Source organism: Geotrypetes seraphini, chromosome 1, assembly GCF_902459505.1.
Source record: "Geotrypetes seraphini chromosome 1, aGeoSer1.1, whole genome shotgun sequence".
Taxonomy (NCBI): Eukaryota; Metazoa; Chordata; class Amphibia; order Gymnophiona; family Dermophiidae; genus Geotrypetes; species Geotrypetes seraphini.
The window spans coordinates 340,724,710-340,744,665 of record NC_047084.1 but is presented as its reverse complement, the minus strand read 5'-3'; the positions used below and the strand labels follow the sequence as shown (position 1 = coordinate 340,744,665).

The 19,956-nt window shown below is 41.6% G+C and overlaps 1 protein-coding gene across 3 annotated transcripts in view; it reads right to left on the bottom strand.

Annotated features, from left to right (window-relative positions):
* Positions 1-557: 557 nt before the first annotated feature.
* DCK (deoxycytidine kinase) overlaps positions 558-19,956 on the bottom strand; it is a 72,703-nt gene continuing 53,304 nt past the window's right edge. Inside the window, exons 5-7 of one of the 3 annotated variants that reach the window (XM_033961145.1) lie at positions 16,929-17,044; positions 9,811-9,926; positions 558-1,522 (exon numbers count right to left, since the gene is read on the bottom strand). In XM_033961145.1, the coding sequence (XP_033817036.1) occupies positions 1,374-1,522; positions 9,811-9,926; positions 16,929-17,044 (381 nt within the window). In that variant the 3' untranslated portion in view covers positions 558-1,373. The remainder of the gene's footprint in view (positions 1,523-9,810; positions 9,927-16,928; positions 17,045-19,956) is intronic. The other 2 variants (XM_033961127.1, XM_033961136.1) reach the window with 2 other exon arrangements.

Below are 19,956 nucleotides of genomic sequence, written 5' to 3'. Positions count from 1 at the left end.
TTTATAAATAAGTTAAATAGCATCGGTCCTAGTACAGATCCCTGTAGCAATCTACTATTTACCCTCCTCCATTGAGAAAAATGGCCATTTAACCCTACTCTCTATTTTCTGTCTGACAACTAATTCCTAATCCACAATTGAACATTGCCTCCTATCCAATGGCCCTTTAATTTTCACAGGAGCCTGGCATAAGGAACTTGTCAAAAGTTTTCTGAAAATCTAGATACATTATATCAACTGGTTCACCTTTAGCCACATGTTTATTCACACCTTCAAAGAAGTCAAGCAAATTGGTGAGGCAAGATCTCCTTTGGTTGAACCTGCTGACTCTCCCATTAAATCATGTTTGTCTGCATGTTCCACAATTTTATTTTTTATAATTGTTTCCACTATTTTCCCCTGCACTGAAAGGCTTACCGGTCTGTAATTTCCTGAAACACTTTCAAAAAAATTGGTATAACATTGGCCACCCTCCAATCTTCAGGTACTACAGACAATTTTAGTGACAGGTTACAGATCACTAACAGCAGATCAGCAATTTCATGTTTGAGAAGGTGGAGGTGAAAGTGGGTGTCTTGCAAAATGTACATAAGCCATGCTCATTCCTGTTCTAGATCATTGGAGCCCTTCCCACAGCATCTTAGGAGACCAGAGGTCTGATATAACCAGAACAAAAATGGAGATTATAATGCAGATGTACGAGCCATTAACTAGATATCACTTGACATTGTGTACAGAAAGCATTAGATTTAATTACCAATAAGTGCAATCTCCTTCAAATACAGTGAGGTGAATCTTGGAGATATATATTTATATATATATATATATACACTTTACATATAACCTCCTCCCCTCCCAACAGAAAAGTCTTGTTAGGGGGTTCATGGTAGAGTGAGGCATCACTACAGTACACCCTAGACAATCCTTGCTGTTAATATAGGAAAAGTGATGACATATTCAGCTGCAGAGGAAACTTCTCTACTGGCAAACAAAACTGCAAGATTTCAGTTCTGATAAATATGAAGTGTGTAAAAGCAAGTTTCCAAAGGCTAGAGCTCTATGTCTCAAGATGAAGTAGATCTCTTGTAGTAGTATGAGAAAAATGCTATTTGCTAGATATTTTCAGTTATTTGACCATTTGCATTGGCTCAGATTTCATCAAGCCAATGCCCAGGTTGGATTTTTAAGGTTGCATAACACTAAAATTAGTGGCACACAAAGAGTCTTAAAAACCAAGATCTGCATTAAAAGCTGTACAAATGGCAGAGACAGGCTCATCTTCTGAAGCCACATTTGCTGTACTGTACGATTCTAGTTTTTTTCAGCACTGTAGCAAACATACAAACCATGGCCTCCCACATTATCACTCTGGTTTAAAAGCAAATATTTGAATCTCTAAATACAAAAAAATACTCTTCCCCCATTGAGTAAACAACTTTCTCCCCTTGCTGAAGATCGCAAAAGCAGCAAACACCAAAGTTGCTCCAAGCCATCCTCATAAAGTGCTCAAAAATTCTTCCACCTGCAAAACAAGCAAGTGATTACAATTTAAAATCTCTATGTAGATTCATAACATATTTAAAAAAGAAAGCAGCCAGCAAGGAAAAGTGAGACACTAAAAAAGGGTACATCATATCCTATCTTGGCACTACATGGTTTGCTATTGGACCATAGCATCTTTTGAACATGCCATGGAGCCTGTGACGTGGGTCTCAGTAAGCATAAGAACTAGTCTTCTTTCCTTCCTTCCCAGAGAGTGTCAGCACCACTAGAATACCCTTTCAATACAAGTGAACTACTACACTTAAGAACATAAGAATAGCCTTACTGGGTCAGACCAATCTAATCTAATCTAATCTAATCTAAACCTTAAGTTTATATACCGCATCATCTCCATGAGAATGGAGCTCGACACGGTTTACAAGAACTTAAAATAGTGGGTAGAGAAGAAGAAAAAGGATTACATGAACTTAAGTTAGAAGGGGGGAAGGATAGAGCTACAATTTGCTGAAATGATCCATCAAGCCCAGTAGCCCATTCTCACGGTGGCCAATCCAGGTCACTTGTACCTGGCCAAAACCCAAGGTAGCAATATTCCATGCTACCAATACAGGGCAAGCTGTGGCTTCCCCCATGTCTTTCGTAATAAAAGACTATGGACTTTTCCTCCAGGAACTTGTCCAAACCTTTCTTAAAACCAGCTACGCTATCCGCTCTTACCACATCCTCTGACAACGCGTTCCAGAGCTTAACTATTCTCTGAGTGGGAAAAAAATACCAGCATTTATCTAATATTTTGGGACAATATCAAAATTATTTTCCAGACTTCAGGATAAAATACTCCCAGTATTAATCAACAAATAACTTGCACCATTAGACCAGTGTAAGGTGTATAGCTCTTGTAAGGGGAGGAGAATAGGTCTGTTTTGGGAAAATTTATATTCACTACTGTATAAATTGTGTTGTATTTTTGTATATTTTATTGTTACTAGGATGTAAAACTACTGTGAATCTCCTGTTAGGAGGGAAAGGAAATACAGAAGAATGAAAATAGAATAATTCTTTTGCTTACAAAATCCAAGTGATATTACATAACTAGGTGCCCAAACAGCTGGCATAGATTAACCTGACGAGGTATCCAAGCAGATTCTGGTATAACCAGGTAAAAACTCCCTGTTCTGTAGCAGCATTCAGTGTGCATTAACACATGTACATGTAATTTCAGTAAATAACCTCTTCCCCCCACCCCAACTGATTTTTAAAACCCAATTTAAATTAAGTAGTTTAAAAAATGACACACATACATACTCCTAGAATTTAAAAATAAAAAAATCAGTAAAACAAAGCCAAAGAAAGAAAAATAAATAAATAAAATCACAAGGCTCAGTCATAATACAAAATACTCTCCAGGCCAGCCAATGAATGCTAAACCCAGAGACTTCTGATGAAAAGTCAGTCTGTCACTAATCACCCATTTTGAAAGATCTCTTAAAAATACAAATCAGTGTTTGAAATATTACTGCCGTCATTTACTGAGTTACTAAAAAAAAACCACAATATTTTTTAATACCATAAGGTAGTTAAATTCCCAGCAAATGTGGACTGATTACTACTACTACTATTATTTATAGCGTGCTACCAGATGTATAAAGTGTTGTCCAGAGTCACGAAAGAAAACAGTCCCTGCTCAAAAGAGCTTACAATATAAACAGACAAGACAAACAGGATGTCAGGGTGGGAGATACAGTTAGAGGAATGGTTAATCTGCTGGCTAGGGGGGAGTAAGTTTATGGATTGAAGGCTATATGAAAACGGTGGGTTTTCAGTCTGCTTTTAAATAAAGTAAGGGAACGGTGTGACATATGAACTCAGGTAGTTTATTCCAGGCATATGAGGCAACTAGATGAAAGGAACACAGTATAGAATTAGCAGTGGAGGAGGAGTTTATAAGGTAATAAATTTAAGAGCACAAGTTTTATTTGCAAATATGGGGAACAGCTATGGGAACTACTGTTGCACCGTCTATAGCCTGTTTATGTCCCAATTTGAAGAAAAGTATATATGTACACACACACATCTTTACATTTTGAAAAGGTATATCAATGGTTTAGATTTGTTGACAATATATTTTTCATATGGTTGGGCCCAGTCAGAATTGGAGAATTTCATTGGATACATTAATGCATGTGATCAGCATATTCAATTTATGGCTAATTGGAATCCCCATGTGACAATTTTTGGATGTACAGATTCAGTATGAGATGGGAAATTTTACAACTACCATCTTTAGAAAGAAAACAGATCGTGATATGCTGCTACACTTTAATAGCTGTCACCCATATTCTTTATACCAACAGGACAATTCTTGCGGTTGAGAAGGCTCTGTTCTACAAAACAAGAATTTAGAAATCAGGCACATCAAAGGAGTCAGGATTTCAAGACAGGGGATACCCCAAACATGTGATAAGATCAGCATACAAAAGAGCATTTACTAGGGGATGCACTAAACTGGTTTGACCAGTTTTGCAATCGAACAGATTTCCCGACCTGATGCACAAAACTGCTGACCGTGTGTTTCTCCGAGCGATCACTCATTCTCCGATCCGAGCTTGCAAATGAGAGGATTAGTATTGAAATGCCATGCAAACTAGATGAGCGATCGATGCACGAAATGACTTCTGCCAGCAGAAGAAATAGCGATCGGGTTTACTGATCCAAAATAAGAGCAATTGGTGAAGACCAGTCGCTCACTAAACCTTGCTGACTCTTCAGCCCTGAAAGTAATAGAATCTGTATCGAAGTTATACTACAAAAACAAATTTAGATATGCAGTGGAAAAAAGCAGTAAACAGAAAACAAGGCAGAAAAGTATAAATGTCGCCTCACTGCTCGCTTTTATAATAGCGCCATCCAACAGTTTTCAATAGCTCCTTCCAATACCACCTTCAAACTCCTTTCAATAGGTCCTTAGATCCGCTCTGTCCAACAGCTTCGAACAACTACTTCCAACAGCTCCCAAAAGAAGAGAAATTTCTATTGGCATTCCTTATATTGCATTTTAGAATGACAATGCTTTGTGACCGACGCCTTTTGATGTGCGCGTATGACATGTGCAAATAAACCATGTCTATGATTGGTGTACAACAGGCGCATGCAAACATTGCAGCATGAACCAACAGAAATATTCTACGCATGCGTTTAAATCACTCTCACAGCGGTCAATCGGATAATATTAGAGCGAGCGTCTGCTTAAATCATTTGCATGCTAACTTGGTAGTGCAATCACTCATCCACAATCGGCCAGAGAATTGGCCAACCGCGATCCAGCTAGTATTAGCGATTATCTTTAGTGCATCCAGGCTTTAATTCACAGAGGGAATGGTTGCTGTTACCGCAAACAAAGCGACGAAGTTCAGGATTAGCTTGTGTGCTCCCTTTTTCTCCCCAGGCACCGCTTATAAGGAGTGCTGTTGTGAAGCATTGGCATTTGTTAAGTTATCATAAGGTGTTTCAGCAGCAGCCTAGATTTGCCTATAAAAGGGGGAAAAAACTTAGGTGATTATTTGACACATTCATTATTGAAGGAACCTGTGACTCAGCAGGAAGAAGCAGGGCACTTTAAACGTCAGCAGTGTAGGGAGTACAAAAAGAAGTTTGAAAGTGAGAGTTGGAGAACATCTTAGTAACATCCAACTCATGAAGCAGGAGGCTCCTTTAATGGAGCATTGGATACAAGCTCAACATTGCCTAAGTCAGTGGTTCTTAACCTTGTTGGAGGTACTGAACCCCACCAGTTTCATATGCGTGTTCACCGAACCCTTCTTTATTGGAAAAATAAAATATGATTTTTACAAATTCAAAACATAGGTATACAGTGAGGGAAAAAATAATATCAATTTTGAAAACAAAAAAGTTCTCCTATATTTCGAATAATAATGCAATTAGGACGCTGACTCCCATCACGTTCCGACCACTTTCGTATTTTGCTCGACATAGTAAGGGATTAAAATATTAAGATAGGTATCACACGACGCACCATCACAACAGTTACAATTCGACTACTGCGCGCATCAAATCCCCTGCAGCACAGATAGGCCAAGCGATGTTGCGTGATCACCTGCAGCCAATTATGGACAAGCGGGGCGTATCATCACGAATCATAAGCGCTTTGGTCACGTTCAATCATCTATCAGTTAAATCACAAATTTTGATCAGGAATTGATTGATGTATATAAGGCGTTAGTTACAGATTGATAGATCAAGAAACCGAGTACACGATCAGTCTTGATCAAAATCACTGAATAACTGATAGATGACTGAACGTGACCGAAGCGCTATATGAGTCGGAGGTGTGTTTTGACCTCCACTGAACCCGCGAGACTGACTCACCGAATCCCTGGGGTTCGGTCGAACCCAGGTTAAGAACCACTGGCCTAAGTGATTTACATTTTGTAGCACTGGTACAACTTCAAACCTTGAGAGGAGATATTTCTGCCAGACTACTGAAGTGTGAACAACGTTTTATATTCAAATGGAATACAGTTTCGCCATTTGGTTTAAATAAAGAAGTAGAATGGACTACTTTAGAATAGGGAGGAAGAAAAGCATTTTCTCATTGATTGATGAAAGAGAGTTGCCCAATAGGATGCAAGTTTCAATTAGAAACATCATTATAAGAAATGTAGGGTACGATGTCTTCAATAGGTTACTGTAAAGGAGGACAAAAGAAGTAAGTCATAGAAATGTTAGAATGAATAAGAGATTTAAGATTGTGGAATACTGTATATATCATTTATTTTTAGAGTTATCTCCTGAGGAAGCCAGCATGGCGAAACCAGGATTCCAGTTGGGAAACGGGAAATCACTTGATAGGGTGCCGAGTTAGGAATGTATTGGAAAAACTGTGTTTTACCCTGAGGATCATTGCAGAAGATAAGAGAATTGCTTCAGCTTGGAACAGAAAAACAGAAGATAAGTACAAACAGAAGGAACTAATAGTTTTAACATTATCTTTTGAATGAATTGTTTTAAAACGTATTAGTGTGATGATTGAGGAGTGTTTGTTAGGTTGGTGTGAAAAACGAGCACTTGCTGCTGAGAGCGCAGCCTTTTCTGAGCACTAATAACATAAAATATAAAAATAAACAAAACCAGTGATTAAAAAAAAAGGATTTTATAGTTAGTAACTTCCAAGATATTAGATATAAGCTTGCTACTCATTTATTTGTAGCAGCAAAAATTAGTTGCTAGATGCTAGAAACAATCCACATTGTCATCTATGGATACTGTATTTGCCAAACTAGATTATATTTGTTGAATGTCTAAACTGACCATTTTAAAATATGGACGTTTAATATCCTTTCATAAAACTTGGGACGTGTATTTGGGTTGGCGCTCAAAGCCTCAGAGTTGATGTTATCTCATAGATATTTTTGCCATATTGATAAAGCTTTGGATTGTTATGAGAACTGAGGGTGGTAGAGTAATGGGGGAGAGGGGGATTTTTTATTTTTCCCTCTCTTCCTATTATTTCCCTTTTTTTTCTCCTCAAGAGATTTAAGTGGCTAAGCGTTAAGAATGTTACCTATATTGCTCTCCCTGGTGACCTCTATTTCTTTCTTTTTTTAAGCGTTTTCAATTTTTTCCATGCAACAAATACTTCTATAATAAATAAAGTAAAAGGTTAGAAAAATATATAGAAAACTAAAAGGTGTTAACTAAAAATTTAAAGAACAAGGAAATTTCTCTTAGGGCTCCTTTTACAAAGGTGCGCTAGCGGTTTTAGTGCACACTTAGCGCGCGCTAGCCGATACCGCCTCCTTTTAAGCAGGCGGTAATTTTTCAGCTAAAAATGCTAGCATACCTTTGTAAAAGGAGCCCTTATTCTTTGCTTATTTGGCTTGAAATTTTTGTTTAGATTATTCTTTTTTTTTTTTTTTTGCCTATAAGAACATAAGCAGTTGCCTCCACTGGGTCAGACCAGAGGTCCATCGCGCCCAGCGGTCCACTCCTGCGGCGGCCCATCAGGTCTATGACCTGTGAAGTGGTTCCTGACCATTTCTCTAACCTACCTCTACTTCTATCTGTACCCCTCAATCCCCTTATCCTTTAGGAACCTATCTAAACCTTCCTTGAACCCCTGTAATGTGCTCTGGCCTATCACAACCTCCGGAAGCGCATTCCATGTGTCAACCACCCTCTGGGTAAAAAAGAACTTCCTAGCATTTGTTCTAAACCTGTCCCCTCTCAGTTTCTCCGAGTGACCCCTTGTACTTGTGGTTCCCTACAGTCTGAAGAATCTGTCCCTGTCTACCTTCTCTATGCCCCTTCTTCCATGTACTCACCCTCCTCTTCAAGTTCTCCCTTCCTCTATCCTCAATTCCCTTTTACAGAGTCTGGCAACTGAATGTAGCCCTGATCTGGCCATGTTGGTGACGTGTAAAAAAAATATTTAAAACTTGGCAAAAAAAAAAGTTTTTCCTTTTTAACCCTCCTTTTATAATCTATTTAATTTTTAGTTTTGGAAACAAATAAGCTCTGGTGCTGCCAGCAACACTTATTCTTCCAGGGACCAAGTGCAGCTGTGACAATAGCAGAAGCTCCTCACAGGTCTAGGTCCAACTGCAGTGGCAGTTATCTGCTCTTCCAGCTGAGGCTTGAAACCCCAGACAAATAGTTGCTCTGGATTAGTACTAGACACAGTTTTAGGCACCTGGGAATGTTCCATTCCTGGTTGCTAGCATCTATACTTAGACTTATGTCCAGGATGGTGCTAGATACCAAATTTTAGGCACCTTGGCGCCTGGGATTTTTCTAGTCTTGTTCTTAATTCTCACAGAATTGAAATAAAATTGGCTGACAGTGACTGCTCGCATCACTTTCAAGACACTGTGTTTAGTGTACAAATCATTCCATTTGAGACTTCCTGTTTACCTTTCAAACAAATTAGAGATACACTCTGGCTGTACTGAATATATGTATTCAATTCAGCCTTGAATAGTGCCCCAAAGAGTCCACCTGGTTCTTCATAGTCGAGCCCTGGTCCAGTATTATTCCCAAAACCTTAATGGTAGATTGAATAGGATAGCTGAATTTATTTATACGCAATACTAAAACATCATTGCGTATAAATAAATTCAGCTATCCTATTCAATCTACCATTAAGGTTTTGGAAATAATACTGGACCAGGGCTCGACTATGAAGAACCAGGTGGACTCTTTGGTCAGAAAGGGTTTCTCTACTCTTTGGAAGCTTCGGTCCGTTAGGGCATATTTTGATGTTTCATCATTTAGGGCCTCTTTTACAAAGCCGCGCTAGCGGTTCTCCTGCGCTAACGGTCCCGAAGCCCGTAGAGATTTAAAGGGCTTCGGGGCTGTTGCTGTGCGGCTTTGTAAAAGAGGCAGTTAGAGTTTTGGTACAGTCTCTTATACAAGCCAGCTTGATTACTGCAATATTGCCTATATGCAATATGCAACGACTGCGAATAGTACAAAATGCAGCGGTCAGGCTGATTTTTAGATTGAAGAAATATGATCACGTAACACCCTCCTATCGAGTACTGCATTGGTTGCCAAAGGAGGCGCGGGTGAAGTTTAAGTTTGGTTGGTTCTGTTTTAAGGCTTTGTTTGGTTTAGCTCCCAAATTTATAATTGAGCTTTTCTCTTTTGCAACCAACAGACGTAAGAGAAACTCACATCTGAATTTTGTTTTTCCACCTGTTAGAGGATGTAAACTTAAAAAAATCATCAAAATCTTTTTTCATATCAAGCAGCGTTATGGGGGTAAGGATTTAGAACAATTGCTTTTGCTTACTGACACTTATGGGGAATTTAGGAGACATCTAAAAACATATCTGTTTTCGAAGTATTTAGGCAGCTAATTTGTTAAAATTTTATTATGCACTTTTTTGATAATTTTAGTGTCTCTAATTGGCTTTTAACTTTTTTTAGTTTTATTCAATTTCTTTTATTGGGTTTTTTAACTATTGTAAACTACATAGAACTTTACGGACTTACGGTATATAAACTGATTAGTATTATTTATATTTCAATTGACTAGCGATTTAAATTTGAATACGAATAATCCGGAGTTCTACTGTGCTAAATCCTACTGAAATAGATACTTGCTCTCAGATTTCATGTTGCTTCTTTTATCATTTGTTATGTTAAAGCTCAATGCCCATTATTTGTATTCGACCAAGACTCCCTTCCACCTGCAAGCAGACACGGAAAACAAAGACATCTAAACCCCTCTTCCCTCCACACACATTGGGAATAACACTTCACCACAAGCACTGGTCTGGTAACTACCTTTTCTGGTAACTACCTTTTCAATCAGGATCTCATGTTTTGCTTTATCATTTTTAAACTCTTCATTGACATCCAAAGTTAAGATAGGCAGTTCTTGTAGGTAATCAAAATCCATCCTGTTGAGAGTCAGGGAAACATACTTTATCACCATACAGTTTAAATTAATCAATATAATAGGCTCTAGAATAATAATTTGTTAAAATTTTTGACTAAACATACAGAATGAACACTTGAGTTTTGATTTGCAGGTAAGTGATTGTAATTTTTAAAATATCCCAAACATTTCTGTCAATACCCCCCAAAAATTAAGTACTGACCTAACACACAAATAAATGCTTCTGAAATAGCTATAAAGTGTTTTAGAATTTACATAAGAAAAAAAAAGTCTGTACAGTAACAATTCTGTTTCACATAAACCCACAAGCCAGGTTTCCAGGATATTCACAATTAATGCTCAAGAGATGAAATGTTGCATATGTTTGCTCTAAAGCCAGACTATCTGTGAACCATGAACCAAGCCGAGTGCATATATGTACTAATTCCCCTCAGCAGGAGGCACATGTGGCAGCTTCTTGCAGGACTGGAAGAACCAACCAGCTGTGCAATTAATTTTGCTGTATCCAAGTACTGCTTTCAGGGATTTTTTAAAATATTGAATGAAGTACAACTGTGTAAGTAAAGCTAGCTAAACAGAGCATTTTGAAGGGATTAATGTGAGGAATAACCTAATGGTTATTACAAGAGCCTGGAAACCAGGTTCAATTCCCACTGCAATCCCTTGTGACTCTGGTCAAGTCACTTAATAATAATAATAATTTATTCTTATATACCCCCAAACCATTAGTTCAAGGCAGTTTACAGCAAGAAGGAACTGCACAAACAGTGAATTACTTACATAAGCATATCAAAATTTCTCCCTCCATTACCCCAGGTACAAAAAGTACCTCTATATCAATGTTCTTCAACCTTTTTACACGAACTGGCGGAAATAAAATAATTATTTTGTGGACCGGCACTGCTCCGCAGACCGAGACCCCACCCATCCCCATAATAGTACTAATTGTAACACTATTTTTTCCATTCATTTTTCATATATACACACAACATAATCTTATTAACAATACATAATGGTTAACCACAAAATTAAACTACACAAAGCACACTGTATGCTTCTCAACATTCATTCCTACCAGAACACAGATAACCCCTATGCAAATACAGGACCAAACTAAAAGTACTAATATATACAAACAAACCCTCTGTATGCTGTACAACCCCAGAGAAAAAGAAACAAATGCATTTCTTCCTAAACAGTGCAAAATACAGACAGCAGATGTAAATTCTCAAAATTAACACAATTCAATCACTAAATTCAAAAATAAAATCATTCCCCCTACCTTTGTTGTCTCCCTCCATCCATGCTGTCCTTACCTTCTGCCCTGCTCCCGCCTGGCCGTTTTATGCCGCCCCGGTGTTATCTTCGGACTGGCTCCCTCTTCCTCACTGATGCAGTGCACAAAGCCGCGGGCAGTGGCTCCTCGCACATCCCATGCCTCATCTGGAAACCTTCCCTCTGATGTTGCGACGTCAGAGAGGCGGCTTCCGGTTCAGGCGCAGGACGTGCATAAGAGCCGGACGCGCATTGGAGCCACTGCCCGCAGCTTTGTACATTGCGGCAGTCAGGAAGAGGAAGCCAACCTGAAGAAAATGCCACATCGATCGCACCGCGGACCAGTGGTTGAAGAAAACTATCTCGGGCCCGATGCATGTGCCAGCCCTGCGGACTGGTGGTTGAAGAATAATGCTCTATATAATATGCAAACCGCTTTGACTATAACCACAGAAAAGTGGTATATCACATCCCTTGCCTTTTCCCTTTTGGGTGTTTTATTTTAAAACAATTTTTATTGATGACAAAGACAAGCAAAAACAAAGATAACAATATAGCTCATGTCATCCAGTTTATACAAAATCCAAAATATAAGCTCCGCCCTCCATTCTAGAAAGTGACAATCCTAGAATGAAAACATGTCGGACTATTAAAGTATAAAAAAAATAATATATGCAGCAACAAAAACCAGAAGAATAGGAAGGGGGATAGACTCTCAGGACCCCCTTTCTTACAACGCAATATGCTAACCATCCATCTTCCATCTCTGTCCTTTCCTTCCGTTTCCCTTCCCTCCCCCGGAGGTCTGGCATCTTTCCTTTTTCATCTCTATCCCCGCAGCTGCAGCAATGGACCCCATCATCCCCAGATCCACCATCCCTCCACCAAGTTCATCTCTCCCATCCAACTTCTCCCCATCTCTCCCTCTCCAGTCCACCAACTCCCCAATGCAAAGTATGGATGAGGGCGTCCCGCTCCCTGCTAATGAATGAAGAAGCGAGGATCAGCTCCCTGGAGCCCTCATCGTCTCTGAGCGTGGCTCCACCTGAGCTTCAGACACTCAACACAGGGAGCCGGGATCTGAATCCACCCTGTCCCAGCCCTGGCCCCTTCCCACACGAGGCGGCGCGAGGGACAGGAGAGCCCGCATCACCATTGGAGGATTGGAGGAGAACTTAATCGAGCATGAGCCTGCTGTCACTTACCCCGAGCGGCCCACGCTTCCCTCCCGCTGCTCTTTTTGGCACAAGTGCTCCTCTCATGAGACCTGAGCCCACTGTCACTTACCCCGAGTGGCCCGCGTTTCCCTCCCGCTGATCTTCTTGGCACTTGCACTCCTCTCGCGAAAGCACGACCACTTCCACCAACGGCACGGGACTAGAGCAGCAGGACGGACGGGAGCTGACGCGGGAACAGAGCGGAAAGACAGAGGGGAAGGAGAGAGCCAGCTAACTAATCAACTTGCTGCTGCCGATCCACGCACAGAGGTCCGCTTGGCGCTCCCTTTGCCAAAATCCTTTCTTCTCATGTAAGTTCTGGTTTCGCAAAACCGGAAGTTACATTAGATGGAAGGACTGGCGACAGAGGGAAAGGCCCTATGGGTCTCTACAGCAAGGGGGCCAACGAATCGGTGCGTTCATGTTTTTAAAAAAAACAACAAATTGATTTGAATCAATGATTCGAATTGGAAATTGGGCAGCACTACCAGAGGGGAAGTAATTGAAAGGTATATAGCATTTCAGAAATAGAATCCTACGAAATAGGGCAATTCGACCTACCAAGGACAAAAGTAGGGACTGCTATGCTGACAATCTCTGTTTAGTAGCCTGAAGCAGGGATGGTATATTTAACCGATATAAGTGGCACAGATCTGCTGGAAGGTTAATATTGAGATATTTAAAATGTCCTCCATCCAGCGCAAAGGAAAATCTCCCGCCCACCTATCATGTAAGCTGGCCAGTTGCCAGTGTTTCTGATTTGTCCATATTTAACTTAAACCTAGAAAAGTCCCGATATTCATGGAAGCTCTCTAGTAAAGTTGGTAGGGAGTCAGGGACAATTGAGGTTGAGTAACATGAACCAAGAGGTCATCGGCAAATGCCGCGATTTTAAAAGCATGGGCACCCAAAGTAACTCTTACTATTTCAGGTTTAGAAAGAATCTCTTTTATTAGGGGATCTAGGGTGAGCACAAAAAATAGCGGAAATAGGGGACAACCCTGCCAGGTACCCCTACAAATTGGAAAAAAAATTTAAAAAATTAAAAATCAGATTGCATCCCATTGACCCCCACTCTCGTCCGAGGTTCCCAATACAAAGTACTGATAGCATCTTGGTAAAAGCCATCAAACCTGTAATGATCTAGCACCGACATGGGCAAACTACAGCCCGCGGGCCATATCCAGCCCGTTTTGTGTTTTATACCGGCCCGCCATGATGATGTGCACTTTCCTTCCTCCCTTCCATGAAGCCGATGCAACCCGCAGAGCTCCGGAATTCTGAAGCTGTCACGTACCGGGCTCTGAGCCACCTGTTAGGGGGATGGGGAGCTCCTGCTGCTCAGCATTTCCCTTTCCTGGTCCGGGCTCGTGGCTCTCGGGCACAGCTAATGGTTTTCTGCGTTGCGCGTGGAAGGGGGAGAGGAGGCAGAGGCTGGGCTTTGTGCCTGGCACCACTGTGCGCTACACCCCAGACCCAGCCTAGAGCAACAGTTGGAGGCCCTGGAGCTGCTGGTGTTAGAGGGGCCCGAGTTGGAAGCAGAGACCTTGGAGAACATCAGCTGCTCTGAGGAGGATCTGAACAGCCTGGAGCCACTGGGGGGAGCCTGAATGCAGCTGCCTGAGCCACTGAAGCCCAGTGCCCAATGCCAGACCGTGACCAATAGGGACATGGAGCGAGGGTTGTGCAGGGGCAGACCAAGCCGTGCGGGTGCTGGGAGCTGCTGCAGGAAGATCCTTTTCACCCGCACAAAAAACTACAATGGGTCTGGCGACGTCTTTGACCGGAGGGCGGATGGAGGCTTGGCTGCCTCAGCTGGCAGTTTGACTAATGCATCCGGGTCCCGCAATCAGGGGCAGGAAGTGTGAATGGTGCTGGAGGGAGGGTTGGAGGAGAGGAACAAATGCCGAAGAGAAATGGGGAAGAGAGAGTGGGGACTGGGGGAGAAGACACTGCTGAAGGGAAATGGGGAAGAGAAAGAGGCGAGAAGACGCTGCTGAAGGGAAATGGGGAAGAGAAAGAGGCGCGAAGACGCTGCTGATGGGAAATGGGGAAGAGAAAGAGGCGCGAAGACGCTGCTGAAGGGAAATGGGGAAGAGAAAGAGGCGCGAAGACGCTGCTGAAGGGAAATGGGGAAGAGAAAGAGGCGAGAAGACGCTGAAGGGAAATGGGGAAGAGAGAGTGGGGAGAAGACGCTAATGGGAAATGGGGAAGAGAGAAAGGGGACTAGGGAGAAGACACTGCTGAAGGGAAATGGGGAATAGAGGGAGGGAAGAAGACGCTGCTGGAGGGAACTGGCAGAGAGAGCGCAGACAGTGGATGAAAAGAATTCAGTGAGGAGAAGATGAGGAAACCAGAAACCAGACATTATTTTTTCTTGCTTTAGGATAAAGTAGTATAATAGTTGTGTTGATAAACATTTATAAACAAAGCCCTGCTGGCTGAATATCTCTTTCTCTAGTTCAGCAGCCAGAACTTTGAATTATAAAATGACAATTGTACAGAATATTGCTTCTTTTTATAATTTAATAAAATAAGTTCAGTATAAAACAATATGAGCCTTGTGTGGATGGGATCAGATGGTTTGCGGGGATGGGAAAGGGATGGGGACCGAGCTCACGGGGACGGGATGGGTCAGGCCCCTCTGTCAAATTTAAGAGCCCATTGTGGCCCACGAATCAAAAAGTTTGCCCACCCCTGATCTAGCACACAAAAGAGGAATTCCCAATGAACTCTATCGAAAGCCTTTTCGCCATCAAAACTTATTAATAGAGAAGCTAGCTGGTGATGGCGTACCCACTCAAGCAAGGCCAAAATCATCTGAATATTTTTAACCGCTGTTCTGCCTAGGACGAATCCCACCTGGGGATGCCCTGCGAAGGAGGGGTCCCCACAGCCAGCAAGGATGCTTGTGGAGAGGCGGCTGGCATTGATTTCTTAGCCAAATAAGCGTGATACATCATGTTAAAAAATTCAGGAGAAAACCTATCATCCAGGGCAGAAGTCACCTCCTGCGGACCTTTCTTGTTGGACTTGTGAGATTTGGCTACTAAATTGCATATGCGTTTCGCCGAATTGGCAACTGCTAACTCCTTGGTGCCTGCTTTTGACATTTTTCTGTGCCCGTGGGCAGGAACAAATTAACACATTACTTGCCCGAACCCAAGTTGTCTATTGTATTTCTTCTTTTTCATCAATATTAATTTGTTGATCACGCACATCAGATTTACCGCTATTTGTTTTAGCACTCTTCCAGATCTCAATATATAGCTCTCCTAAATTTCGGCACCTCTGCACTGGAACACACCGTGCACACGTCCTGGTGGAGGAGCGCAGTCAGCCCTGATCCCAGACACACCTCCTTGGTGCCACGAAGTCTGTGCTCTAACCCACTAGTGGGAGAACCTGGGGGTAAGCCAGCTCCCAAGGGCCCCAATCTAAAAGTGCAGGCTGACCAGAGGGTTCACTGCAAGGCAGCCAACACCTTGGGAACACTTTCCCCAAACTCTGATCTCCCGCAGCCAGAGCTGTCCCCCGTGGGGAACCTATGCAGCATAAGGGTGGAATTTGTGAACAAAAAGACTGAATTTAAAGAAAATAAATACGAGTAGAAAAAACAAGCTCCTACAGTCTGGCTTGTAGGAAAGAAACTGGATTCCTGGGGGGCAGTTGTGAGTAAGAGGGGAGGGGCTCAAGACTCTGTGTAATGAGGCTTCCTACAAGCTTTAGCAAGTATGGGAAAATAACCCACTAGTACTGGAATAGAATGGGATTGTACAAGAATGGAGAATAGCATGAGCTAAATCTAAATTCAAAATTTAGTATTATGCCTATTGTGTGTGAAGCAATACAAAACCTTAAAGCAGTGCATTGCAAACTGTGTGCTGAGATTTCAGGTGTACCATAGCACACTGGGGAGGAGGAGAGGTGCCGGCTGACTGCCTACAGGCCTGTAGGCAATCATCTGGCGCCAGCACCAATCCTTCTCTCTGGCCCTCTTCCCTGCTGGTGTCCCCCCCTGGCACTTCCAGATGCCTCAAGCCGCAGCCACCATGTTTAGTGTGCTGCGGCTCAAGAAAGTTTGCGGGACACTACCTTAAAGTCACACAATACCTATAAAGCAAATACAGCATATCATAACAGCACTTATTTCCAGGAATCTAGGAAAAGGTAGAACTATAAATACATCAACGGACATGCAAACTTTGATATACCTATTAAACAAACTGGATTAGTACAGATCAATTCTACACAGACATTGAGTACTATCAAAATAATTAGCCTCTTTCACAATGTAGAACACAAACAGACCCTTACCAAGGGGACAAGTGAGCAAGAGGCAAGGCGAGGTAAGGCAAAACAGGGCAAGGAAAAGGGAAACTTTTGAGTTCTCCAGAACATCATGGACTCAAGAAGGCAGTGGCCAGGAGAAGTTAGTGGTTGGGGAAGTTTAGCCTCCCCCAGCCTCTTATACGGAGCACCCATGTGGGGGAAGTTTGAACAAACCTTACCGCATTGTCCTGTGGTAAAGCCAGCTTTCATGCTTGTAATGGAGCTTCTCTAGATATTCCACTGGGATTTCTTGTTCCTCCTCTCGTCCTCGTAGATGGATCCTATTCAAGCATTTCTGAATAATTAAAACAATACTTAGTATTAATTTTGTTTTAGCAGACAAATGGAGGAGGATAGTCCTTAGTCAGTATTGTCTACGCTGGGGTAATCTGTGTTTGCTTTAGTCAAGCATATAAAACTTTCATAGCATCAAAATATTTACACACAGGATTTAAAATTATATACACACACACTCAATAAAAACCTTTTGGTTCCAATTTTTAAGCAACATCTGTGAAGATTCAGTGTTGAGGATTTTGCTAGTCTTTTGTCCCCAACTATGGAGTTGAATAAAACCAGGAGTTACTGTGCTGACCCTTCTACTCATTACCTCTCCCTTCTCCTACCCTCTTAACATATGCCTCTTCTCTCCAAGATTCAGTCACTGAACCGAGACAGATAGCAATAAGAAAGCAAAAGATAGTGCTTCTATATCTATACATAATGGAAAAAAATCTGCTCAAAGAAAGTACAGGAGTGGGGGGGGGGAGGGGGCGGAGCCTGGATGCATAGCAGGAAAGACGTGTGATTGTTGGCTCTTCACCTCCTTGCACTTTTAGATTATCAGCAAAACTTGGAAATGATTTCTTCAGTCAATTTGAGAAGGAAAATTAAGGATGACATCTACCAGGCAAACAAGGCTTGATACAGCTTTCAATGCCACAGAGGGAGCAAAACAGCCTAAGCCAGATCCAACCAAGCCCTCAAAAGTGCCTCACCCTGAAGGATCCAACGGAAATACTGGATCAGATAATGGTAGAACTACGGGTGACCAAAATCCTAATTCAAGATAATACAGATAAACTTACCACGGTTCAGTTGGAAGTTTTAAAAACTTATCTCAACAAGAAGTTTCAAATGCAAGAACAGAGCGGTTAGAGCAGCGCACGTCAGGAGTTGAAGACATCTTGAATCAGTGCCATGCAGATCATAAATCTGTTATACGTCTGACTAAAGAGCTAGAAGACGCAAACAACTGGAGCAGAAGAAATAACATTCGCCTTCTGGGATTGCCAGAGGGCGTCGAAGGTTTAAATCCGATGGGCTTTTTGGAAGAACTTTTATCTAACCTCCTCTCAATCAAGTTCACTTTTCCATTGGAAATAGGTAAACGAGATGGTATGCGGTGAGCACATTCTAACAACCAAAGAGGGCCTAGACCAGGGATAGGCAATTCCGGTCCTCGAGAGCCGGAGCCAGGTCAGGTTTTCAGGATATCCACAATAAATATGCCTGAGATAGATTTACATCTCAATGAGGCAGTGTATGCAAATCCATCTCATACATATTCATGGTGGAGATCCTGAAAACCTGACCTGGCTCCGGCTCTCGAGGACTGTAATTGCCTACCCCTGGCCTAGACCATTAATTTTCAGGCTTCTTTGACTCAATCAAGCTATGGAAATTCTGCCAGCTGCCAAACAAATTAAAAATTTTAAATGGCAAGAAACAAAGATCCTCTTACTTCCAGATTTTGCCAAGCAAACTGCATCTCTGAGGAAACAGTTCCTCTTGCTTCGGCCTCAACTTCAACAGATGGGAGCAAAATACGGCCTACTATATCCGACGGTCATGCGGCCTACTTTAAACAATAAAACAACTCATTATGAATTCCTGGAAGTTCTTCAAGAATTTATTAATCAGCAGCAACAAAATGAGATGAACTGAAATTTTGTTTTACTTAGATCTCGGAGTTGGGGCTTTCTTTCAATTCTGGCAATACAATTTTGAAGTAGACAAGTTGGGAAAGATAAATTCAAATAATCTAATAAATTATAGGAATTGTTCTGAAGTAAATTTGCAATTATAATTTGGATATATATTAACCAAGCATCTTATATCTAATGAAACCAGGGTAGGACAAAATGAGATGTCGCTAATATTTAATAGAAATGGCCATGAATACTGACAAGGGAAAGATTTGGCAGAATCTGCTCACAGCATTATTTCTTGATTATTATGATGAAAATGGGAGAAAACAGAAGGGAAAGATGGTATTCTCTCACATAGGTCAGAGTATGTTCTCCTTCAGCTGGAACAACAACTGCGGACTTCCCCAAGGCTCCCCGCTATCACCGACCCTCTTCAACATCTACCTCATCTCACTGGGTCACCTACTACAGAGCTTAAATCTCACCTTCCACATTTACGCTGACGACATCACCGTCGTTCTCCCACTATCCGATATCTCGCCAAATTTCATCATTCACCTAGCCAATATCCTAAACCAAATAGAACTTTGGATGAAGGCCTTCAAACTCAAACTGAACACAGAAAAAACCAAATTCTTCCTAGCCTCTCCCAACGAGCAGATTAAAGACAACATGATCCAAGTGAACGGCAAAAATTACGAAATTGCCCAATCTATTAAAATTCTTGACAGACATCTAACACTAGAAAAACACACTGATCTAATGTTCAAAAAATGCATCTCTACTCTTTGGAAACTTCACACTATCAAAAAATTCTTTGACGAGTCATCCTTTCGTCTACTAGTACAAGCCTCCATCCTGAGTACTCTGGACTACTGCAACATCATATTTTTGGGAGCTTACAAAAAGTCACTCCACAAGCTAAGACTAATCCAGAACACAGCAGTCCGCCTCATCTTCGGGCTAAAAAAATGGGAACATATCTCCCCATATCTCCAAATTCTTCACTGGCTGCCAGTAGAATCCAGAATACTTTTCAAGTTCGCCTGCATCAGTTTCAAAGCCATCTTCGGAATGCTTCCAACTTACCTAGCTTCCCAAATCCTCACCAACTGCCCACAAAAGATCTCCCGCAGAACTAACCTCTTCACTTACCCATCCCTGAAATCATGTCACTACATGAAGTACCTAGACAGAATGCTTTCATTCCAAGCAGCCAAACTGAACACATGGCTAGCAAAACCAATACTCGAGGCCACACCACCTAAGTTTCTCC